General features: G+C 59.4%; 1 protein-coding gene across 1 annotated transcript; it reads left to right on the forward strand.

The window, feature by feature from the left end:
- Positions 1-4,860: 4,860 nt before the first annotated feature.
- On the forward strand, positions 4,861-23,614 carry LOC127034382 (SNF-related serine/threonine-protein kinase-like). The gene is made up of 6 exons (XM_050923160.1): positions 4,861-4,933; positions 8,338-8,967; positions 17,822-17,963; positions 18,429-18,641; positions 19,762-19,899; positions 20,487-23,614. Exons 2-6 carry the CDS (start codon positions 8,379-8,381, stop codon positions 21,634-21,636), a joined length of 2,232 nt encoding a protein of 743 aa, XP_050779117.1. The 5' UTR covers positions 4,861-4,933; positions 8,338-8,378; the 3' UTR covers positions 21,637-23,614.
- The last annotated feature ends 1,478 nt before the right edge of the window (positions 23,615-25,092 follow it).

Genomic DNA, 25,092 nt, shown 5'->3' on the forward strand with positions numbered 1-25,092 from the left:
GACACCCCCATCTGCACTCACTTCCCGTCCCCAGCCAGCCCCAAACTGAAACCCCCTCCAGTCCCTCCTTTCTGGCCTTTGTCTCTTTCCTGGGCCAGGAGGTCACCTGATCCATTTCTTCACCTTTAGCTATTCCCCTGCAGAGGTGGAAGGCCCCAGCCATTTGTTGCCAGGATACAGAGTGTTGCCCATTTATGCACACTGGAGACTTAAGAAATGCATAGGGGAAACTGAGGCACCCACACAGTATTTAGAGGAAACATTAAGAACAGTCCCATTTCGTCACAAGCCCCATGCCCTGCGGAAGCTATAGCTGGTCCAGAACACTGCGGCTCGTCTGGTCACTAACAGGTTGCTAGGAACACATCACCCCAATTCACTGCTCCCTACGCAGGCTCCCAGTGACCAGAGTCCCCTGCACTGATTTTCAAAGCCCCCAAGTACTAGCCCTACTGCCTGACAGACACCTCGGTTTCCACCGCCAGAACCTTTCCCCGCGGCTGAGCTCCAGCGGAGAAATGGCCCTGGCCACAAACCAGGAGACTTGTACCTCCAGGAGGCTGAACGTTCCCGAGAGGCCACCCGTCCCCCACCTCATCTGTGCCCTGGAGGGCAGATCCCGCCTTCCTGGCCCCACCCCAGAATGTGGAGTTGGCTAAACTTAAACTCTGAATGCCAGAAAGCATGGAAATCAGGCACACACCATCCTTCATCCATGTGGGGAATCCCCTGAGAGCAACTCTTCCTTAGCTGTTCTTGGGAGCGAATGGTGGCAGTAGCACTGGCGTGTTTGTGTTTCTACCGTGTATGACCTTGGTGTGCCGTGTCCCTGCCCTCTATCTTGTCTGTGTCACTAGATGCTGGCCGTAGCTGAGTGGCTGCCATCAGCTGTCCCAGGGGTTCTCTGGCGCCTCTCTCACAGCAGGATGTGGTTTGCTGTCACCGTGGTTTGAGTTGTTCAGCTGCTGTTCCTGCAGCTGCTGTGCAGTGAGGGTAGGCAGTGCAGTGCGTGTGCCACGTGACATGAGGCGCTGCACAGAGCGGGCCCGGGCCTGCTATGCGGATATTTCTGCAGTCCGGTAATGCTCTCCAGGGGTCTCTATCATGCCTTTTTATGAGAGCCACTCCTGCTTTGCCATTAGACTGGCTGAGACGCAGGGAGCGCGTGATCTATTCCGTTCTGCTGAGGCTACAAACTGTGCACGTTCCCAACAGGCGAACAGCCTCGGGAGTGCCACATTAGGCAAGCGCAGCTGTGCAGCAGGACGCTGCTGTGTATAGCAGAAGGGATCTGTTTCCCAATAACCCAAATAGCGATCAGCTGTCACCAGGGAGACGTGATCTCCCCCTGTACAGCAGCCCACGCCTGGCTCGATCGGATATTTCGTGCACCACGAGTAATTCCGTTTGCTGATTTGCAAGGAATTCATTGCTGAGACTGCACTGGCTTATGAAGTCTTTCACCTCACGGCTCATGTTGGGCCAATACAGGGTTTTCCCTGGCTTTGCTTCGTACACCTACGGCTGGGGCGAGCATTTTGGGATGCACGTCTTTAGGCATCGGCACCGACTCTGTGGGTGCTCCGGGGCTCAAGCACCCACCAAAAAAATAAAGAAAGAAACCGGCGCTGTTCAGCACTCCTGAGCCACCAGTAGGTGGCAGGAGCATGTACGTGGCGCACAGTGAAACTGAAAGGTGGAAAATACCCACCAGCAAAACCAAAAGTCAGCGCCTGTGTCTTTAGGCATTTTGACCCTACTGCCTTTCTAGGGGGCACCATTTGCTGCTCCGAGTTCTCTGCGTGACCAATATTCAGGAATACAGGACTAAGTGGCTTCTCTTCGTTCTTGTAGTGCCATCCTGGCCCAGTGGCTTGCTGGAAGTGCACTGGCTGCAGACAGGTCTCTGTGTCTGCAGAAGCCCCTGGGCTGTCGTGTGAAGGAAATTCTACGTGGCCGCGGTATTCAGATTCCTGAGGAAATTCCTCCTCTTGGTGTATTGGGAGGATTTCATATTCAAGGGAGTCAGCACCAGGGCCGGCTCCAGGGTTTTTGCCGCCCCAAGCGGCAGAGGGCGGGGTGGGGGGGGAGAGCCACAATCGTGATCAATGGCAGCTCCACTGTGCCGCTTTCTTCTTCAGTGGCCGAGAGGGACCAAGGGACCTGCCGCCTAATTGCCGCTGAAGAGCCCGAGGTGCCTCTTCCCCTTGGCTGCCCCAAGCACATGCTTGCTGAGCTGGTGCCTGGAGCCGGCCCTGATCAGCACCATTGTCTGTTATGTTCCTGCTGCCCCAGATGGACAGTCTGCCCCGACCATCACAGAGCCCGTTTGTATGGTGCACGCATGCGATGGTTTGGATTGAGCAGGGGGTGGGACTAGAAGACCTCCTGAGGTCCCTTCCAACCCTGATATTCTGTGATTCTATGACGTGCTTTGGCAGATGTTCCGGAGCTGATAACATCTTCCAAAAGCTGTTCTCCACAGGTCTGCGGCCTGTGCCCACATGGCTTAGATCACATACAAAACCAATGGCTAGGCTTTCCTTGTCTGTGCGAGGCTTTCCTTGTCTGTGCAAGCACAGTTTGGCTCTGGTACAAACAGTGTCCTAGTCGCAAAGGCTACAGACTGGTCATCTTGTAATAACGTTGCTCCCAATCCATGTTCACTGCATCCCACGTGATAGTTACAGGTTCCTTTGCATCATACTCTTGCAGGACCAGTTGGCTAATCACTACCTTTTGGAGCTGTTCGAAATTCCCAACATCATCTAGCATTTTCATTGATCAGTCTCCTTGTGGATTCCCTGAGCAGGGAGGTGTGTCAGGAACTCGGACAGATCATTAGCAAATCCCCCAGAGCTGTGTGTGTCTTGGACGTTGTTTGCACAGGGCACACCCAGAACTGCTCAACTTTTCCCTCTCCTGGCAGGAGTCCAATACACAGCACAGCTGCCAGGCAGTCTCATGTGTTTCTTATTCGGTGTGGGATTCACATAGGGCACTCTGCTGTATCAGGTTAGGACCATGATCAGGAGCGTCTGCACAACCAAATGCTCAAGTGCAAATACACCAACCCCTCTAGTCCCATTAGTGCTGCATGGTGACATCTCAGGCACATTTCTGGGAAAGAGAAAAGCCAAATAGCATCTGCAGTCATCTCTGCCTGCCAGAACAAACCCAGAGTCACCCGAGCTTTCTTCAGCAAGTTTTACCTGCCTGAAACCCCCTTTGGCACCTAAACCAGAACACATCTTAACTTTGTGAATCTGGGCTGGATCTCTTCATCTGTTGGTAAGGGGTAATGGAACACTGGAGAGCTTTGCAGAGATGGAAGGAGTCAATATAAACACAGAAGAGACCTGGTTTTTAATAGCTACCATATTGCTGTTCCTGTCTGTTGGTGTGTAACTTCTTTAAAACTCCTTGTCAATATGTTTTACATTTCTTCTTCAAAGGAATCACTACTCTGCCAGGTGGTTTTCGTTGCAGTTTCACCCCAGGGTTGATTTCCAAGTGATGTTCTCCAGGAAGGTATCCACACCCTTCAAACCATCCCCAGATGGACGGTGCTATTTGTCTCCTTGGAAGAGGCCTGTGGCTGGAACGGTCTATCGCATTGTGTGTCAGTCCATCATCCGCCACATACAAAAGCCCCAATTTTCCACTTGATTCTTCTGAGCACAGAAGTGCTTGTGGCATTTCAGCCATTTCAGTCTAGTTCAGGGGTCGGCAACCTATGGCTGATTTTCAGTGGCACACTGACACTGCTCGGGTCCTGGCCACCGGTCTGGGGGGCTCTGCATTTTAATTTAATTTTAAATGAAGCTTCTTCAACATTTTAAAACCTTGTTTACTTTACATACAACAATAGTTTAGTTATATAATATAGACTTATAGAAAGTGACCTTCTAAAAACGTTAAAATGTATTGCTGGCACGCAAAACCTTAAATCAGAGTGAATAAATGAAGACTCGGCACACGACTCCTGAAAGGTTGCCAATCCCTGGTCTAGTTTGCGGTGCTTGTCCTTGTCTGGACCAGTCAGCTCCAGCTGCTTGAAGATTTTCTGATTGAACAGATTCTGGCTGGAGAACGCTGGCTTGTCCAACCCAACATTTCTCACAAAAAGAAGTTGGGTTCAATGAACTTTTTCTGACTCCCAGGCAGGATCCCAATGGAACCTGGCTGGCTGCAGGGGAGCCCCGCGGCATCATCTGCCCCAGAGCCAGGGATTGCAAGATTCTAGGGGCCTTGGCTCTGGGGCAGCCCCACTCTTTCCAAGTTCCTGGCTGTGAAGCTGTGAGCCTAGAAACCCTGGGAGCCCTACCTGGAGCCTGGACTCTCAAGACTTCCAGGTGCCCAGCTCTGCAGCAGGGAGACGGAAGCCCAGGAACTCCCAACTCTAGCTGGGGTTCAGTTCCTGGCTCTGCAGCAGGGAGTCAAGAAATCTTGGGGCCTCTCAGGGCTTCCTGGCATGGAGCTGGGAGGCTGAAAGTCCTGGCCTGGGCTCCTAGTGCCTGAGACTCGGGGGCAGCCAGACCCCAGGCTTCCAGACTCCTGGCCCCTTGCTCTCTGGGCTGTTTGCCTGGCATCCAGGAGCCTGGGAGCCCCGTGGGCTCCTGCTCAGTGAACGTGAAGGTTAGTGTCACTCAGGAACTGCCTGTCCCTGGGGGGCGATCCGAGCCCTTGGCAGCGGCCCCCGGGCCTGGGGGCGCTGCGCGGGTCCATGCAGCGCCAGGCGCAGCGGACAAATCACCTGCCCCCTGCTCTGCGCAGCTCCGCGGCAGGGGCGGGCTCAGCCCTGCCCAGCCCGGGACTCCGCCGCCGCCTCCCGCAGAGCGCCCGGCTCCAGCCCGGCCTGTGCGCGCAGCCCCGCCCGCCCGGCGCCCGACGTCAGCCGGGGACCCTGCCCAGAGCCGCCGCTGGGAGCCGGGTGAGTCGGGGGCTACGGGCGGCGCGGCCTGGGCCCCGGGGGGGTCTGGCGCGGGGGTGCTGCTCTGCCCGGTGCGCTGGGACCTGCGCGGGCTCGCCTGCTGCTGCGCGCCGATCTGCGCTGCGCGGCCCTGGGGCTCTGCGCGGCTGCTGTTTATAGCCCTGCTCCCTGCAGCCCGTGCGCAGCCGGGGGGCATAGCGCAGCCGGGGCTCCATGCACCCCGGGGGACATGGCACGGCCGGAGCTTCCTGCCAGGCGGCCGGCGGGGGGGGGGGGGGGGGCATGGCACGGCCGGGGCTCCGTGCAGCCTGGGGGACATTGCACGGCTGGGGGGGGGGGCATAGCACGGCCGGGGCTCCGTGCAGCCGGGGGGACATTGCACGGCTGGCGGGGGCGGGGGGGGCATAGCACGGCCAGGGCTCCGTGCAGCCGGGGGGCATTGCACGGCTGGCGGGGGGGGGGGGGCATAGCACGGCCAGGGCTCCGTGCAGCCTGGGGGACATGGCACGGCCGGGGGCATGGCACGGCCGGGGCTCCGTGCAGCCTGGGGGACATTGCACGGCTGGGGGGGGGCATAGCACGGCCGGGGCTCCGTGCAGCCGGGGGGACATTGCACGGCTGGCGGGGGCGGGGGCGGGGGGGGGCATAGCACGGCCAGGGCTCCGTGCAGCCTGGGGGACATGGCACGGCCGGGGGGGGGGCATGGCACGGCCGGGGCTTCGTGCAGCCAGGGGGACATGGCACGGCCGGGGTTCTCTGCAGCCGGGGGGGCATGGCACGGCCGGGGCTCCCTGCCAGGCTGCCCGGCCCGCAGAGCAGGAAGCGCAGGAATGGAGCCTGCTCCATGGGGAAGCGAGGCGGGGAAGGCAAGGCTGGGAGCCCGGCTCTTGGGGCCGTGCTCGGGGTGTGTGGCAGTGTCCGGGAGCCCTGCGGGGCTGGCTGGGCACTCGCTCAGAGAGAGGCGCACCCCCCACGGAATCACTGCCCCCCGCCCAGGACCCTGGCTTTCCAGGCAAGGCCCTTGCCCAAGTCCTGACCCAGCCTGGCTATGCTTGTGCCATGCACTGGGCCCAACCTGGCGCTCAGCCCGCCCCAGAGGGTGCTGTGCCCTTGCCCTCCCGGGAGGAGAACCCGGCCTCATTCCTGTGATGGGGGAGCAGCACTGCAGCCAGTGCTGGAGACGGAAATCAGCTGGCGGATGCCAGGAAGTCCCCCTCCCAGCAGCGTGTGCCGTGTGTACCAGCACATTGCACACAAGGAACCCGCCAGCCAAACATGGGCACGCTGCCAGCCCAAGGAGCTGTGCTTGTTCTGCATTAGTGTCTCAGGGGTGGCAGGCCCTACCGCACACGGTGTTCCCGGGGCACGGCCCCCAGACGATGCCTCTCCCTCCTGGGGAACCCCAGTTCCCTGACACGCAGCTGTGATGCCAGGGGTAGTCAGAGCCCCAGGGCAGCGAGGGATTTCCACAGCCCCCTCCCCTCTGTCTGTGGGGTTCCCCTGTGCTGGGCTCACTCCCCTTCATCTCCCAGTGACCCCAGAGCCCCAAGTGACCCAGGCTGTGCCCAGGTGATGGTCATTGACAACAGCTGTGGTGTGGATGACTCTGGGTACCATGCAACTGGCCACATCCCCCACCTGCTAACCACTGGCTTCCAGGCATGGGCCCTGGCCCTGTGAACACCCCCTACTTGGTATGACGCTATGAAAGCCCTGGCTGGGATGATTTAGTTGGTGTTGGTCCTGCTTTGAGCAGGGTGTGGGACTAGATGACCTCCTGAGGTCCCTTCCAACCCTGATATTCTGTGATACCAGCTCTTGCTGTTGGCAGCCTGGCATGACCTGTCTGGCACCGAGGTGCTCACTGCCTTTAGCCCTAAGTCTGAAAACACCTCGCCGCCCTGCACACCGAGGGGCCTGGCAGGGCTGGGGGGTGTCAGCAGAGCTGTGAGCGTACATGAGGGCAATGCCTGGGGTATTGGGGGGGCTGCAGGTCAGAATTGAGGGGCATTGACTGGGGGGGTGCTAGGATTGAGAATAGTTGGGGTGGAATTAGGGGGATCCAAAGAGCTAGGACTGTAGGTAGAGCTGGGGGAGGGTGGGCAGTGCCAGGGCAGTAGGGGAGCTGCAGGTCGACAGTGAGGGGCAGCGGCAGAGCTGCCATCCCCTGCCCCTCTGCTGCCAAAGGTTGCTCGAGCCAGCGGTTTGTTTGGGGAAAATATTGAAAGCCCCCAACCCTCCCCGGTGTGACCAGGAATCAGAACCACGCGGTCTGGGCCCCTGCCCCCTGGGACAGCCTGCTGGCTTCGTGGGCTGCAGCTGGAGCAGCCTGGATAGGGGAGCACCTTTAAACACCCCACTCCATTGGCACCTGCAAGGGGGGGGAAGCCTCTTGTGTGCACACACCCCTCCCCCAGTGGCACCTGGCCAGCACTGTGGCTCATGTAAATCAGTAATGCCCCATGGGGGGTCTGCGGCTGCCCCTTGGCTTGGCTGGGGGAGCCTCTGGGCCGACGTGCTGTGCGGCTGCTGGAAACTCTATCCAGCGTGGCTACGTGTACAGATTACTGGCTGGGAAGCTTGGGGCAGTTATAGGCTCAGCCCAGAGGGGAGAGGAGGCCCCAGGCTCTGGGGGTCAAGGTGTGACCCCCATGGGAACCCAGAGCAAGAGCTCAGGTCTGGTCTGAGCTGGGCAGCAGCCCAGTGCCAGAGTCATGGGGGCACCTGGCCACATGCCATCCTGCACAGGCCATGGGCATGAGCACACATCATACAGTCAACCTGTGGAACTCATTGCCAGGGGATGTTGTGAAAGTCAGAAGTATGAAAAAAAGTTTCAAAAAAGAATTAGATCAGGTCATTAAGGACAGGTCCAGCAATAGCTATTAGCCAAGATTGTCTGGGACACAACCCCATACTCTAGGAGTCCCTAAACCTCTGTTTGCCAGATACTGGGACTGGGCGACGGAGGATGGATCACTTGATGATTCCCTGTTCAGTTCATTCCCTCTGGGGCACCTGAAGTTGGTCACTCTCGGTAGACAGGATACTGAGCTAGATGGACCTTTGGTCTGACCCAGTATGGATGTTCCTATGGCCCTGGGCAGCTCCTTGCACTGTGAGAGTCAGCAACATGTGGCGTGTGTGAGAGCCAGGATCTCTGTGAAGGAGAGTTGGGCTCCATCTGTGCAAATGTAGGCCAAGGGGGTGCGGTCCCTTTGCTCGGGGCACTCTAGGGGCAAAGGGCTGCGCACATGGATGGGTGTGGGGCTGGAAAGGTCAGGGTTCCCCATGTGCTCAGGGGGGTGTCTGGGGAATGGGATGGCCGCCGTGCTCAGTGGGGTGTTTGGGCAGGGAGTGTGCCTGGTGCCCCCTGTGCTGAGTGGCTTCTCTGTTGTGCCCAGCCTCCCTGATGCCCGGCCCCTTGTGACGCTCCGGTGCAGCCATGGCGGGGGCCAGGGGCTGCTATGAAGGGAAGATCGCCGGCCTGTACGACCTGGAGCGCACGCTGGGCAAGGGCCACTTCGCCGTGGTCAAGCTGGCGCGGCATGTCTTCACGGGGGAGAAGGTGGCGGTGAAGGTGATCGACAAGAGCAAGCTGGACATGAGCGCCGCGGGGCAGCTGCTGCAGGAGGTGCGCTGCATGAAGCTTGTGCAGCACCCCAATGTGGTGCGGCTCTATGAGGTCATCGACACCCACTCCAAGCTCTACCTCATCCTGGAGCTGGGGGACGGCGGCGACATGTTCGACCACATCATGCGGCACGAAGGCGGGCTGGCCGAGGGGCGCGCCAAGCACTACTTCGCCCAGATCGTCCATGCCATCTCCTACTGCCACAAGCTGCACGTGGTGCACCGCGACCTCAAGCCCGAGAACGTGGTCTTCTTCCGGGAGCAGGGCGTGGTCAAGCTCACCGACTTCGGCTTCAGCAACCGCTTCCAGCCCGGCAAGATGCTCACCACGAGCTGCGGCTCACTGGCCTACTCAGCACCCGAGATCCTGCTGGGGGATGAGTACGACGCCCCAGCCGTAGGTACGTCACCAGGGTTCTGGCTCCCATCGGGTTGCTTGGGTGAGGCTGGCACAGCCCGGAGCGCTGAGCGGGCATGTCTGTGAGGGTTGGTGATGGGAGACTAGGGACAGGTCCCACATTCTCATTACCAATGTGCGCATAAGGCTCCGGTCAGCCTGGGACCTGAGCGTCTCGCCCACGTTTATGGACATCCCCTCCCGATGTCCCTGCGAGACGGGGGCAGCTGTCCCACTGGGGATGCCTGAGGTATGCAGAGGCTAATATAGCATGGGCAACAAGGGAGGAATTAGAGATTGGCTGTGATTGGTGTCACTCAGCTCTGTGGGAGGAGTCACACGACAGGGATGTTAATGTCACTGGATGCACTCTGGTCAGGGAGGACAGAGTGAGCAGAAGGGGCGTGGCCTGGACATCACAGATCCTGCCCCCTACACTAGTGACCGACAGCTGAATTCAGAGGGGCAGGAGTATTAACTGGGTCAGCCTATTAATGACGTGTCACAAGGCAGGATACTGGGTGGCGTCTTTTATAGAGACCAGTCGGACAAGGGAGCAGGATGAGCAGCTGCTTAAACACCCATCCCTAATGTGTAGAAAAAGAGACAGTGTTGTCGGGTGGGGAGGAGGATTTCTTTGTCTGTGGAGGGGGAGACATGCTGGAGCTTTCATGCTGCCACTAGTAAGATATCCTTGGAGGTTCTAAAAATTATACATGACTTTGTAGCTCAAGAATTCTTACGACCAACTTGGGGTCATTCCTCATACAGATGAATTGAGCAGAGAATTAAATTTGATGGTTGTCTAGGTGTAACCGATCATGACTTAATGTTATAGGCTAGGTGCAGACTGAATGTAGTCCCATCCAGGTGTATATATGTACGTGGTTCTTTAAAAGGGCCAACTTCCCAAAACCGAAAACAATCATGAGCAAAACAGAGTGGGAGGAGATATTTGAATATGCAAATATGAATGATAATTGGGACTCCTGGGAGTTTCAAAAAATTATAGCTGATCATTTTCAGACTCAAAAAGTATTGCAACCAACTTGGGATGGTTCTGTATCTGACTTCATTCTGACAGGTAAAGAATTGATCACTAAATTAAAAATTAGCAGTTGTCTAGGTGCAAATGATTATGATCTAATTTAATCCTTTATGTTCAAGCAGAAAATAGTCCTCTCCAGGAATGTATGTACTTAGTGATTGAAATGGCCAGTTTCCACAAACTGAAAATAATCATGAGCAAAACTGAGTGAGAAGAAAAATTGGAATAGAACATGAACAGTAATTGGGAGCTGTTAAATAATTTACTAGATGCCTAAAAAAACCACAATCCCAAAATCATGAAAGAAGGCTTCTTCAGATTAAAAACAAAAACAAAAAAACAGATTAAAAGGGAAGGTGAAAGCAGCAATAATAATATATATGGGGAAAGTTGATGCAATTACTATAAATCAGCAGTTATGAAATGCAGACAATTGAAAAAGGAAGCTAAAAGTATCAATGAAAAATCTGTGGCCAGTAAGTTAAGGACAATAAAAAGGAAATGTTTACTAGATCAGGAACAACAGAATTCCTGGTAGTGGTCTTGGTCCGATAGTAGGTGGGGATGGTACAATTGTCAATAATGATGCAGAAAAAGCAAGAGTGTTCAGAACATATTTGTGTTATGTATTTGGGAAGAAGCTGGGTGATGTATTCATGGCTCACAGGGGTAATGAAATTCTTTTTTTATTATAGTAGTAACTAAGGAGGATATTTCACAGCAGCTGCTAAAGTAAAACCTTTAAAACCTGCAAGACCAGATAACTTGCACCTAAAAATATAAAAAGCATTAGCTGAAAAGCTGTCTGGGACAGTGATGTTCACTTTCACCAAACTTGGAATGCTGGGGAAGTTTCAGAGGGCTGGAGAAAAGCTGCTATTGTGCTGATGTTTAAAAAGGGTAAATATGGTGATCCGGGAAACTACAGTTCAGTTAGCCTGACTCTGATCCCTGGCGAAATCATGAGGACGCTGATATGGGATCCAATCTGTAAAGAATGGCAGCATAACTAATGCCAGTCAATGTGGTTTTATGGAGGCTAGGTCTTGCCAAACCAAGTTGACGTTTTTGCTTCTTGATGAGATCACAAGTTTGGTTGATACAATAACTGTGTGGATATAACTGAATTGGGCTTCTGTAAAGCATTTGACTTAGTTCCACATGATTAAAAAATTAGCACTCTTCAAAATAAGTGTAGCCCATGGTAAATGGACTAAAAACTGGCTAAGTGATAGATCTGAAAACGTAACTGTGACTGGGTCTCCCAGAGATCTGTTCTTGGGCTGGTGCTGCTCTATACCTTTATCAGCTATCTGGAAGAAAACATAAAATCACTGCTGGCAGAGTATGGAGATGACCGCAGACATGTGCGTGGAGGGGGAGCGCCCATGTGTTTCGCCCATGCTGCCCTGGCACAAAGCCATGCAGGGAACCCAAGTGCCATGGGGTGCAGCCTGGCCAGGTGCTGTTAACTATGGGGGGGGGGGGCGATCTGGGGGAACACAGAGGGGCATGTGGCTTTGAGGCCCACTCTGCTCAGTTCTACAAAGGCTCTTATCCCGTGGTATCTGAACGCTCTCCAGTCCTGCATTAAGTGACTTGGGGCTCGTTCTCTCTACGTGTGCCAGGGTAGAGCTGTGCGGGCTCTGGGAGGTTTGTTTGTATGTGTCTGGGCTGATATCAGAGCAGCACTGGGAGTGGGAGGTCTGGGATGGCCCTGGGGGAACTCGTTCCACAGCTTGGGGCTGGCCCCTGAGGAAGCTCTGTTTCCTCCTGGTGGTAGAGCACATGAAGACCAGGGGGCGAGCCCTTGGACTCTTCGATGGGGAGTGGCGGATGGGCTGAAGAGCTGGCGAGTGCCTAGGTTGGCTGCGGCCTTGTGCCCGGAACACCAGACATGCGGGCGTTTCCGGGAACTGCGTGGCCCCCACCTCCCACTGTGGCCCCACCCCCAGTGCGACCTCATGTACACGGGGGATGCCGTTTCCAAGAGGGTGCCGCCCGTCCCCGCCGGCCTGACCTTGCACCTGGATCACGTGGTGGGAACGGAGCAGGGCACTCTTGGAAATGGTGTTTGCACCCTCGCCCCCCATCTTCCACCGCATCCGGCTTTGGCCCCTTACTGGCCAGGGACAAAGCAGCCCAAAAGAGGACAGTGCAGTGTGACACCGGCCGGGTGCCTCCCCAGCGGGGCCCGTTGTGCCAAAGAGCCACGGCAGAGTAGCTGGAGTGCCCGTAGAACCTGCGCTGGGGTGGGGAGGGTCAGGTGGAGCTGAGCTGAGGCTGAGGTGACAGGCCCTCCTTGCCCCTCCACTCAATGGAAAGGTTGAGGGGGCTGGGCCTGGGCTGCAAGGGAGAGGGTCAGGGCTGGAGCTCACCATGCACTTGCCCCACCCCGTGGCGAGGAGCAGAGCATGGCCATGCAAGGAGGGGACAGGACAGGAGGGGGCTTGGCCGTGCAGGTGGCGTATGGGGAATGCGCAGGGAGTGGGAGGTGAGGCAGGGCGGGGCAGTTTGTAGCCAAGGCCAATCAAGCAGCTAGTGTGTGGAGCCCAGTGAGGGGCTGGCTTGGGGTGGAGGAGGCTGTGCTGGCACTCGGAGGGTTAAGCCCCCTCGCTGGTGGCCCAGGGAGGCGTGTGGCACCCAAAAGGCGCAGAGGGAGATGCTTCCCCTCCCACACATGCTGTGACACAAGCCAGGCCCCAGTGTCCCTCCTGCTCCAGGCTGCGGTGCCCATGGGGGCATTGGCCCCTCCAGGCTGTCGCTTCCCTGACGCAGGGGCTGGCTCAAGGTGGCCAGCTGGGGCGAGAGCTTGCTGCCTGCCTGCTGAGGGCTAACTCCGAGCCCTGATTCCTGCCTTTCTTGGGGCCGGGTTCCTCCCCTGCGGCCCAGATCCCTGCATTGCTGGAGGCTGTACGCAGCAGGTAGCAGCTGCGAGAGGGGCAAGCTGCCCTGGCACCTCACCAGCTAGTAACGCCCAGTCTCGCTGTTGGGGGGGGGAGGACCGCCAGCCCCACCCCAGCAGGAAGAGTCACACAACGGGCCCCACCCCCCATGTCAATACACCCAAGCTGCTAGGGTGCCCGGCCAGAGGGACTCTGCTGCTTCCCCTGCCTCTGGGGGGAAGGCAACCCTCTCACCACTCCCGAGGTGGGGCCCTGTGGCCAGGGCCCCAATTTGCTGGCAGTAATGCAGAGCCTGGCCCAGTCTTCTGGCCTCCTGGAGCTGAAGCCTTGCAGTCGCAGGGGCATCCCTAGTGTTGCAAAAAGACCTGGCCTTGACTGCCCCCTCCCCTCCAGTCCTGTCTCTGCACCATCCCTGTGGCAGTGACCCCATCTCTGTGTGGCACGGGGGTGTGGGCAGGGTCTGGGCAGAGCCCGGCACGTCTGCTGGAGCTGGCCATGGGGCCACTTGGAGATGGGGTCACTGGGCCAGGGGAAGCACTCGGGAACAGTCTGTGCTGAGCGGAGCCTGGAGGGTTATGGCAGGAAGGGCCTTTCCTGTTCCAAGGAGCCTGGCTGGGCAGCTGGCCCAGCCCAGTGAGGCCCCAACAGCTCGGTGGACCTAGCTGGGCCCTGCCCTTCCCCAGCTCTGCTGATGTACAGGGATCCCCCGGCCGTGGCCGTGTGGGGAGGGGGGCAGGAGTTGGTGCTGCCGGGAGGGATGAATGGGGGATGAGCCCTGGCACAGAACTGCAGCTCCAGCTTCTGGTGGTCTCCATGTCTCTGTGACCGGCGCAGGTACGGGGCCAGGCTGGTGTCCATAGGGGGAACAAACAGAGCCCCTCTTCACCCAAGCCAGCCCCAGGCCACTGCCCCCCACCCCAGCTCTGCATCGCCCAGGAATGACCCCCTGCCCCTCCCGAGCACCCTGAATGGGAATGGAAGCGCCAGTCCTCAACAGCCCTGCCAGCTCCCCAACGGATGGGTTTGGGCCCCTCGTGCTCCTGCACAGCCTCTGGGGTCCAGTGCTGCACTCCACACCCCCAACTGGCATGGAGCCTCCAGCCCCAATGTCCCCCTGACAGCCCCCCACCCCCGACTGGCACAGAGCCTCCAGCCCCACTGTCCCCCTCATAGCCCCCCCCACCCGACTGGCACGGAGCCTCCAGCCCCACTGTCCCCTTCACAGCCCCTCCCACACCCGACTGGCACGGAACCTCCAGCCCCACTGTCCCCCTCACAGCCCACCCCCACCCCCAACTGGCACGGAGCCTCCAGCCCCACTGTCCCCCTCACAGCCCCCCCACACACCCCCGACTGCCACAGAGCCTCCAGCCCCACTGTTCCCCTCACAGTCCCCTTCCACACCCCCGACTGGCTCAGAACCAAACAGCGCCTGGGTGGCACAGATGCCCCTGAGCAGTGCTCCAATAGTGGGTGCCAGGATCCAGCCCGTTCTCCCCTGGGGGCCTGGCCTGGTCTGTGTGTGATGCTGCTGCCCTTCCCCCTGGCCCCCCAGGCCTCACCCCCCCCCTCACCCCCTCGCTCTCCGGGACGCAATCTGCTTTCCCAGGGAGCCTGAGCAGCTTAAGGCCCTGAGAGGCACTGACGTATCAGCACCACGGCTTTGTGGCCCCCGTAATCCCTGCTCCTTTATCCCTTTTCCCAGCTGTGTGGGGCGCACACACGCTGCTCTGCCCCACGGCTCCCTGGAGACTTCCCCCAGCAGTTCCCACTGCACACGCGCACCCCTGCTCAGCAAAGCCTTCGGCACACTGAGCATGAGCAGACGCTCAAGTCCCAGGGCCTGGACAGCTGAGCTGCCCCCACCCCCTAAGAGAGACAGCCCCGTGCTATAAATAACTGGTAATCTCTTCAGATGGAGGTGGACTCTGACTCCCCCTCCCCGCCCCCCCCCCCGCAGCCCTTCCCGCTTGTGCCTCAAGGCAGCCCTTGGGGATGGATTCAGTAATAGTCCATGTCCATGGGGGGGGGGGCGGTGGGACATGGGACTGAAACAGGCTGGCTGGAGACAGGCACAATGCAGTTAGGTGAAATGCAGCAGGCTTTCCTCTCACTGCTCTGTGAGATGCTCCTCAATCCCCATCCGCAGCCCCCTGCCCCGGTTCCCCCCCTCCCCAGTCCTTCCATCCCACTTTATCCCAACTGGGTTCTAGAGCAGGACGGGGTCAAGAACCAGCAAACCAAGGGTAGGAAGATATAGTTTCCTCCTGGTGAAAGGCGACAGGAAGGGGCCCCTGGTGTCACACTGGCACTGGGGTTCTTCAGTGTTTATGTGTGATGTGAGTGGGACGGAAATGAAAAGACAGGTGTCACTGCATCGGTTACGCTCGGGGCAGCTCCCCCCTCTCAGAGCGATGTGCTCAGGCTCTCTGCAGACCCAGGCAGTGTCACTGCATCGGTTACATTCGGGGCAGCTCCCTCCTCTCAGAGCGATGGACTCAGGCTCTCTGCAGACCCAGGCAGTGTCACTGCGTCGGTTACACTTGGCGCGGCTCCCCCCTCTCAGAGCGATGGACTCAGGCTCTCTGCAGACCCAGGCAGTGTCACTGCGTCGGTTACACTTGGCGCGGCTCCCCCCTCTCAGAGCGATGGGCTCAGGCTCTCTGCAGACCCAGGCAGTGTCACTGCGTCGGTTACACTCGGGGCAGCTTCCCCCTCTCAGAGCAATGGGCTCAGGCTCTCTGCAGACTCAGGCAGTGTCACTGCGTCGGTTACACTCTGGGCGGCTCCCCCCTCTCAGAGCAATGGGCTCAGGCTCTCTGCAGACCCACGCAGCGTCACTGTGTTGGTTACACTCGGGGCAGCTCCCCCTTTTCAGAGCAATGGGCTCAGCTCTCTGCAGACCCAGGCAGCATCACTACGTCGGTTACACTCTGGGCAGCTCCCCCCTTTCAGAGCGATGGGCTCAGCTCTCTGCAGACCCAGGCAGCATCACTGCGTCAGTTACACTCGGGGCAGCTCCCCCCTCTCAGAGCGATGGGCTCAGGCTCTCTGCAGACCCAGGCAGCATCACTGCGTCGGTTACACTTGGGGCAGCTCCCCGCTCTCAGAGCAATGGGCTCAGGCACTCTGCAGACCCAGGCAGTGTCACTGCATCGGTTACACTCGGGGCAGCTCCCCCCTTTCAGAGCAATGGGCTCAGGCTGTCTGCAGACCCAGGCAGTGTCACTGCATCGGTTACACTCGGGGCGGCTCCCCCCCTCAGAGCAATGGGCTCAGGCTCTCTGCAGACCCAGGCAGTGTCACTGTGTCGGTTACACTCGGGGCAGCTCCCCCCTTTCAGAGCAATGGGCTCAGCTCTCTGCAGACCCAGGCAGCATCACTGCGTCGGTTACACTCGGGGCAGCTCCCCCCTCTCAGAGCGATGGGCTCAGGCTCTCTGCAGACCTAGACAGTGTCACTGCGTCAGTTACACTCGGGGCAGCTCCCCTCTCTCAGAGCGATGGACTCAGGCTCTCTGCAGACCCAGGTAGCATCACTGCGTCAGTTACCTTCGGGGCAGCTCCCCCCTCTCAGAGCAATGGGCTCAGGCTCTCTGCAGACCCAGGCAGCATCACTGAGTCAGTTACACTCAGTGCAGCTCCCCCCTCTCAGAACAATGGACTCAGGCTCTCTGCAGACCTAGACAGTGTCACTGCGTCAGTTACACTCGGGGCAGCTCCCCTCTCTCAGAGCGATGGACTCAGGCTCTCTGCAGACCCAGGTAGCATCACTGCGTCAGTTACCCTCGGGGCAGCTCCCCCCTCTCAGAGCAATGGGCTCAGGCTCTCTGCAGACCCAGGCAGCATCACTGAGTCAGTTACACTCAGTGCAGCTCCCCCCTCTCAGAACAATGGACTCAGGCTCTCTGCAGACCTAGACAGTGTCACTGCGTCAGTTACACTCGGGGCAGCTCCCCTCTCTCAGAGTGATGGACTCAGGCTCTCTGCAGACTCAGGCAGTGTCAGTTGCACTTAGGGTAGCTCCCTCTTTTACGGCATCAAAATGACAGCACCAGCTTTACCCTGTGAGCAGCACCACCATGCCACTGCAAAGCCCACTCATTCTGGACTTCCTGGCTCTTCCCCTTGGGGTCTCTGGAGCAGTGTACCAGGCTGCTGCAGGTATTTCCTGGGGCACCCACCTAGCCTGGCATGAGCTGGTGAAGATGGAGGCTGCAGCAGCAACTCTGCTGAAGGACTAATTTTCCAAATGCTTTTCTATTCCTAGGAAGACTCAGATCAGTTTGGAAATGGCTGGCCCAGCTGGGGGCCTGCAAATTGGGGATACAGGTCTCGAGTCTTGGCTCAAATGCAGCTGACTGAAGGGACCAGCTGTGACTTTGCAAAGTGCTCTGAAATGTCCGTGCAGAGCCGGATGGACTGGGAAGCCAGCAGGGCCAGGCCAAAGACGGAGACACGTGGTCACGCAGTCGTGGCCCAGGGCTCCCAAATACATCTTACAATGCAGCAGGCGCTGTGTGGGGCGCAAGCAGCGTGCTGGTTGGAGGGAGACAGAGCTGAGAATACAGAGGCTCAAACCAGGCCACGGGCCGGGGCAGGGAGCCCCTCACTGGCCCCATCACATGCTCCTCACACAACTCAACTGTGCAGGTCAGACCTAAGACCGCTCCAGGCCTCCGGGAAGCTTCCCGCCTCCCAGGGGTTGCCTGGTTCACACCTGTTTATACTGCGGAGACGGGGCCGTGGCTGCAGGGGAGCAGACCTTGAAACGTGTGTGCCAGGGCCGTTTCGGCACCAGTGACTGGCTCCATCCCCCCTGCTGGATCCTGTGCCCCATCCCAGCTGGACACTCGTGGCCCGATGCCGATGTGGGCTGAGCTCTCTGTGTCCTTCTCTCTGCAGATGTCTGGAGCCTGGGCGTCATCCTGTATATGCTGGTGTGCGGCCAGCCACCCTTCCAGGAGGCCAATGACAGCGAGACGCTGACCATGATCATGGACTGCCGCTACATCATCCCGCCTCACGTGTCCTCACAGTGTTCTGAGTATGCACCCCCAGCCTCCTCCGCCCCCTCTCCTCCGGGCTTGCCCGGCGCTCCGGGGGCCCAGCCAGATGGGTGCCACCGTCTGCAAGGGCATGCGGGGGGCATGGGGTTGGCTGCTCACACCCCTGCACAACCCAGCTCAGTGCCAGGAAGATCTGAGGGCTCAGGTTCAGTAGGGAAGAAGGGTGCAGATTTTTACCAGGACGGGGAACCAGTGGAACAATTGTCCCAGAGGTGTGGTGCATTCTCCATCTCTTGGAGAAAGACCCCCAGCCTCCATGGGAGGCCTGGAGATAGGGATCGCTGGGTGGGTTCTCCAGCTCAGACTTGATGGTCCCATCTGGCCTCAGAGCCTGTGGCTCTGTGCATCTCCGCTGCGGGTGCTGCTGCGGGCCTGGGGCAGCGTCTCCCGGCTGTTCACTCCTGGGCCAGCTTGTGACCCTGCCCCCCTCTACTCTCTGATAGTCTGATCGGCAGGATGCTGCAGCGGGACCCCAAGCAGCGGGCCTCCCTAGAGCAGATTGAGACGCACCCCTGGCTGCAGGGCGTGGACCCCTCCCCAGCCAGCCGCTGCCTGCTGCCCCTGACATCGCACAAGCGGGTGTCCGAGGAGGAACATGACATCATCATCCAGGCCATGACATGTGGGAACATAGCGGATCGGGACGTCATCCAGGAGTGAGTGCCGGCCGGGCGGATGTGGGGGGAGGCAGGCAGCAGAGTCGCTGCACCAATCTCCCGCTGGGCTATTTCTGGGCAGGCTCTTGTCTGTGTGGTGTCCTGGGCCTGGCATCTCCCCATCCCTCATGGACAGAGGGCAGGGAGCTCTGCACAGGGCTTGGCTGAGTGACTTATCTCCAGCCCGGCCCTTGCGCGGAGCGATGGAGACCCTGTGAAAGAGAGGGGCAGGTCCTCTGGCACCAGCAATACCCTCCTCCCCCTGGAAAGCAGGGCAGCTGCTCTTTCGGATGTGAGAGGCATTTCCTTCTGGGCAGGGGGGCAGGCCAGGGGGTTCCCTGCAGGCTGAGAGGGCAGGGCAGGGGGTTCCCTGCAGGCTGAGAGGGCAGGGCAGGGGGTTCTCTGCAGGCTGGGGGGGCGGGGCAAGGGATGGGGCAGGGCAGGGGGTTCCCTGCAGGCTGAGAGGGCAGGGCAGGGGGTTCCCTGCAGGCTGAGAGGGCAGGGCAGGGGGTTCTCTGCAGGCTGGGGGGGCAGGGCAAGGGATGGGGCAGGGCAGGGGGTTCCCTGCAGGCCAGAGGACAGGCCAGGAGAGATGCGGGAGGTGGAAGGCAGACTGTTTTCTGCAGATTAAGGGAGCAGGGCAGGGGGTTCCCTGCAGGCTGAGGGGGGCAGAGTAGGGGATTCCCTGCAGGCTGAGGGGGGCAGAGCAGGGGGTTCCCTGCAGGCTGAGGGGGGCAGAGCAGGGGGTTCCCTGCAGGCTGAGGGGGGCAGAGCAGGGGGTTCGCTGCAGGCCGGGGGACAGGCCAGGAGAGTGGTGGGGCGGAAGGCAGGCTGTTTTCTGTAGACTGAGGGAGCAGGGCAGGGGATGGGGCAGAGCAGGAGGTTCCCAGCAGACCGAGGGGGCGCAGGCGGAGGGCAAGACAGGCCGTTCTCTGCAGACCCAGGGGCAGTGGGGCCATGCCCAGGGCGTGGAGCTCAGTGCTCTGGTGTCCCCCAGACCATGAGCAGCCAGCATGCTGCTCTTGGGTAGCGCTGCGCTGGAGTGCGCCCAGAGCCCTGTGCTGGGGCCTGCTGGGTTCCTTCGGGGTGCGGCTCTCACCTGTGCCTTGCATCCCCCCAGGGCCCTGGAGGCCGATCGCTACAACCACATCACAGCCACGTACTTCCTGCTGGCGGAGCGAATCCTCCGGGAGAAGCAGGAGAAGCAAAGCCACAAGCTCAGCTTGGTCTACAACCTGGCCCAGCAGGTGCAGAACGGGTGAGCCCGCGCCCTCTGGCTGGGACAGGCTACAGCTCAGCACCAGGGGCCACAAGCACAGCCGGCCCCACCCGCCGGCAAGGGTCCCTTCAGGTGTGCTGTGGGGGGGGGCCCGTGGCGCCGGCAGCAGAGTGCTGTGCATGGCACCACAGCCCTTCACTGGAGCTGCCCAGGGAGGTGGGATGAAATCCTGGCCACACTGACTCTAGTGTCACTTCACTGGGGCCCAAACTCTCCCAGACTCCTGTCTGTGGGGGATGGCATCCGGCCTGGCACAGAGCCGGGTGTGGGGTACCCGACCCCCAGGTTTTCCTGTCCATGGCCCTGGGGATCGTGCCAGGGCCTGGGAGGCCTGGATGGGCAGCTGTAGTACTGATCCGACACTGGCTCCGGCCTGCTGCACCACCTCAGCCTGAGCGGCCACGCTCGCAGTCCTGCCCCAGCTACCACAGTGATGGGCTCTTCGGCCCCAGCTCTGGATCCATGCTGCGGGTAGCCCAGAGTCACTTAGTGCCCCTGCCGCAGCTACTCCCGGCTGGCAGCTCCCAGCCTGGGCCTGATCCTGGGCACGCTCCCCTCTCTTTCAGCGCCAACCTGTCGGACCCATTCAGCGCCATGGGCGACACCCGGGACCTCTCGCCCTTTGCAGAGATGCCAGATAGACTGGCAGCTTTCTCCAACCCCCAGCCCCAGGCTGCCGCCGAGGATTCTGGGAAAAGAGATGGCAGACCCATTTCTTTTTCTGCCCTGGGGGATGACAACACGCCCCATGAAAATGAGCAGCTGGTCCGAGCCCTGCTCAGTCCCGCCCTGGCGGATGCCCCCATGGCCAAGAGCACCCCGGCTCTGCAGCAGATCTGCGAGGAGGAGGAGGAGGAAGAGGAGGAGGAGGGGAAGGCCAGTGCAATGGGAAGGAGAAGCTCCTCGCTAAACCAAGAGCAAATGCGAGATTTCCAGAGCTCCAAGGTCTCCCTGTTGTTCTGCCGCAGCACTGTGGCCCACAGTAAGGGGGAGAAGAGCTTTGCGGCCACCAAGCCAGGCCTCTTGGAGCAGGGCCTGGGGAGCAGCTGGCAGCTGCCGCCTCTCAGGAGGGCGCCAAGTCCCAGGAGCGAGCCGGGTCAGCCCCGAGAGGTGACAAGCCACGGTGCAGCACGGGAGGCTATGGACAACCTCAGCGTGACTGTTGGGGAGCATGCCCCCAGCCCCCTCCGTGCGGGGACACTGGCAGCAGAGGGGGACCCAGAGCTCCAAGAGGGTGGGGGAGTGGGTCTGCAGAGGTGCCAGGATGAAGGCAGCTCGGGGCCGGAGGAGAACACCACCACCACCACCACAGAAATGGAGGATGGGGGCAGCCTGGGGCAAGTGGGCAAGGCCCTGTATCCAGGGAGCTGCGAGGGCCCCGTCGCTGGCTCTGCCGTGAGCTCTGGGAGCCTCCAGGCCACTTCAAGTGGGATGTCAGTTCCAGAAGACAAGTCCAGGAAACTTGACGGGCCCCCTGGGACCGGCTCCTGCAACAGGCACCCAGCTGAGAGCACTCACTGCGGCAGCACCGCCGGCGGCGAAACCACGGCTGACAACGTGATCAAGTTAGACCCTGCTAAAAACAAGAGCACCCACCTGAAGGACAGGCTCCTGCAGTTCCCGCTGTGCGAGAAGGCTCTGGCCTTCAAGATCCGGCCCAGCTCCAAGGAGAGCCTGCTGTCCCTGGGGCAGTTCAACTGCTGCCACGTCATCTAGTTGGGGCCCGGGCAGGAAAGTGACGGTGCACAGTCCCAGGCCAGGGGCTGCTGGCAGGTGCAGGGCGAAGGAACAACATGCTGCTTCCGTTCTCGGTCTCTTGCTCCCACAGAGCAGCTGTTCTCCTGGCTCCCTCGGGCCAGACTCGGACCCAGTCCTGCCCACACTCCCTTCCCTCGCCCCGGGGCCCTGCTTTGGGAGCACGCTGAGCGCCCGGTTCCTCCCGTAGCCATGCATGTGGGCCCTCAGACGGCGACAGTGTGTGCTGGCCGGGCGGGAGCCACCTGGCTGGCCGGTCTCACGGAGAGCGTCCCCCTCGCCCACCCGGGATGGCTGCTGATGCTCTGTCAGCTCCCCCCTGCAGCGGCGCATTGGGCTCCTGCAAAATTCCTGCCTTCGTGCTGACCCCTGAGCCCCCACAAAGGTAGGTCCGACATCAGCAGCTGGCAAAGGGCAGCCACAGGCTGGGATCCGCACAGGGGCTAAGCTGCATGGCTGCATGGTCTCCTGGAAGCCCTGGCCTGTCATAAAGACCAGTGTGGTTGCAGCTGCACGGGCCAGCAGCCATGCTTCTCTGTTCCCAAACCAGAGCCCGGGAGGCTGAATAGAACGTGGGACCCCAAGAAGCACAGCCACCCAGATCCCTAAGGGAACGCACCGAGGGCCAGCTGCACTGCTTCTCCCTGGGGACGGCCTCTGCTGGGGCAGAATCTGGGCCAGTTACCAAAGGGTTAACAGCGGATGCCAATGCTCCTTTCTGGGGAGGAACCCAACCTCCTTTCCACTGCAGCCACGCACCAGAAGCAGCCCAGGGCCAGACTTCAGCTGCCCCCAGGACCCTTTCACACCTGCTGGCTGAAAGGATGCACTGGGGCTGCAAAGCACCCTGGGAAATGCCTCTCCAGCTGGCCCAGAGCCATCTCCAGATGCTGGTGAGTCTCTGGGCTCGTGCAGGGCAGTCCAACACCCTGGAGAGGGCCATGGTGACTGGGGCACAAGTTAGGGTGACCTCAGAGTTGCTCTAACCTGCTCCACTGGCCCCGGCAGCCCAGGAAACAGCCATATTCCCCCAGTCTCTGCACCAGGGACTCCTCGGTGGCAGCACGGTCTGCGCAGAGTGCCACAGAGTTCAGCAGGAGCCGTGCTCGTGCCATGCACAGCCTCCTCCCCGGTGCACCACCGGCTCCAGGGCCCTCAGCTGGGTCAGCCCATGGCTGCCTCTGCGAGCAAAGGAAGGAAGGTGCTTATGGAACCCAAATGGCGGCACCCCAAGACACCTGCCAGTGTGTAGCAGTGATGCCAGCATGCTGTGCGCTGGGCACACGGGGTCGTACAAGGCTGGCGAAGCCCCACCTCGCTGGGGGAGGCCTGCCAGCCCTCAATGCACCCTCTTCCTTCTCTGGCAGCCAGGCAGAGGCTGGTCCTGGGGGCACATCGGGTGGCTCTCAGTGCCCAGGCAGCCAGCTGCTGCCTCCACCCGCTTGGCTCTGCCTGGGGTGTTTTTATAACTATTAGAAATAATTTTTTAAAATAGTCTATTTTAATGGAATTTAAATAGAGATTGCTATATCCCCCTCCCCTGCCCGCCGGGGCACCACACTGCGCTTCCAGCCCCAGCTATGCATGGCCCCAGGAGCGTTTCCCGTCCCCGTACTCACCCACCCTGGAGCCAGAGGGGCCATGCCACGGCCGACAGCGTCTCTGTCTGCAAAGTGGCTCCTGCTCTGGGGACACGGGGGAGGATGTATGTCATGCACACGCACACACGTATACAATCTAATCTGTTCCCTCCAGACCCCTGCAACGATAAGCTTTCTATTTATTATCTCTTTGTTTTCTTGCTGGCAAGAAATGAATTGTGAATAGAGTCTGAAGACAGAGCTCACTGCTGAGTTCTGCATAATGTGCACTGAATGGATCGGGTCCAATTGGGAAGCAAAGCAAGTCAGTCCAGTAAAATAAGCTCTTGATTTCAAAACTGTGTCTCCGTTTCCTTTGCTGGGCTGCCAGAGAGAGAAACAACCAGGATTAATGTCCTGTTTTATACTGCTGCCTTCTGCCAAGCAGTAACAGATGCCAGGGCTCTGCGAGTTGGCTTCTTGTTGGAGCAGATATGGGTGATGCTGAGTCTGGGTATAGTATTAATGCAGTTTGATTATTTTCACTTTACACAGCAGGCCTGGAGCAGAGGTGGTCACAAACAGCATGCAGGCTGGGCGCAAGCCCCAGTTGCCAGAGAACAACTCTGCCCCAAGAACCGACCCTAGTTATATTAAGCAGAGCCCAAACGTCACTGCTGCTTGCCAGAGCTCCTTGTAAAAGAAACATCAAAAAAATTCCCAGTGCAGCATTTCATGAGAGGCTGGTTGGTGCCCAACCTCTGAGGAAACTGCCGTGCCAGGCCATGTGTGCCAGCGCCCCCTGCTGTTCACCAAAGGTTATTTTCAGGTTCTCAAAGGTGAGCTGGGCAGGGGAGAGAAACTCCCTGTTCTGAGGGGGTTAGAGCCCAAATTCAGGCAGGACCAACAAGCAGGGACGCCAGGCGCTGAGGAAGGAGGTTCCCCTTAGAAGGGCAAAGGTGTGTGCACAGTGTCATTGGTTGGGTAAGGGGGGGTCTGTTGCCTTTAAGGAGTAGTGGGGATGGGGCCCATCAACCCCTGTTCTGGGACATCATGGGTCCTTTAAGGGTTTAGGGGCAGAGGTGGACTAGGCATGGAGAGGCAGGTGCTGGGAGGAGTGAGGGGGATTGTTTGTGCCTGGGGCCCAGGAACTGTGGAGCTCAGCTCCCCTCTCTCCTCTGAGCCAGGGAGACCCTCACAGCAGGGGGTGGTTTGCCCTGGCCTCCGAGGGGTGGAGGAGCACTGGACCCCTGCAATCCAGCAGCCAGCCGGGAAGGCAGAATGATGGGAGTGAGGGGGAGTCTCCCTGCAATGGGTACTGGAGGCGGCACGGCAGGGAGCTGCCTGCACCACAGCCCAGGCCGAGGGATGTGCCATGGAGCAGGGCCACACTGGGCCAGGCAGGGGGCCTGCAGGGCCAGGCATGGGGTGAGGGGCCAAGGACAGCACCTTGCCACAGCCAGAGCACATTTCCTTTCCTTTTGCTTTTTCTTACATTAATTTAAAATCAAAGCGCTGCCCTCTCATGCCACGGTGGCTTGAGCACTGCCCCCCCCCCTCAGCCCAGCCCAGGAACCCCTCTCCACATGCCATACTGCATCAGGCCACTGCACCCCCAGCCCAGCCCCCCTCCCCATGTCATAGTGGATCAGGGCACTGCCCCCTCCAGCCATGATCCTGCCTATCATTAGTGGTGCCACCTTTGGGACACAAAATTGGATGCTTTGTTGTTGCTGCACAAACACTTGAAGAAATCATTTCAGGAGCCTGGACATTGGCTGAGGCAGGGAGAGATTATGGCAATGGCTGATGGCCCTCTCTTCACAGCTGGTGGTGC

Source organism: Gopherus flavomarginatus, chromosome 14, assembly GCF_025201925.1.
Source record: "Gopherus flavomarginatus isolate rGopFla2 chromosome 14, rGopFla2.mat.asm, whole genome shotgun sequence".
In the NCBI taxonomy this organism is placed as follows: Eukaryota; Metazoa; Chordata; order Testudines; family Testudinidae; genus Gopherus; species Gopherus flavomarginatus.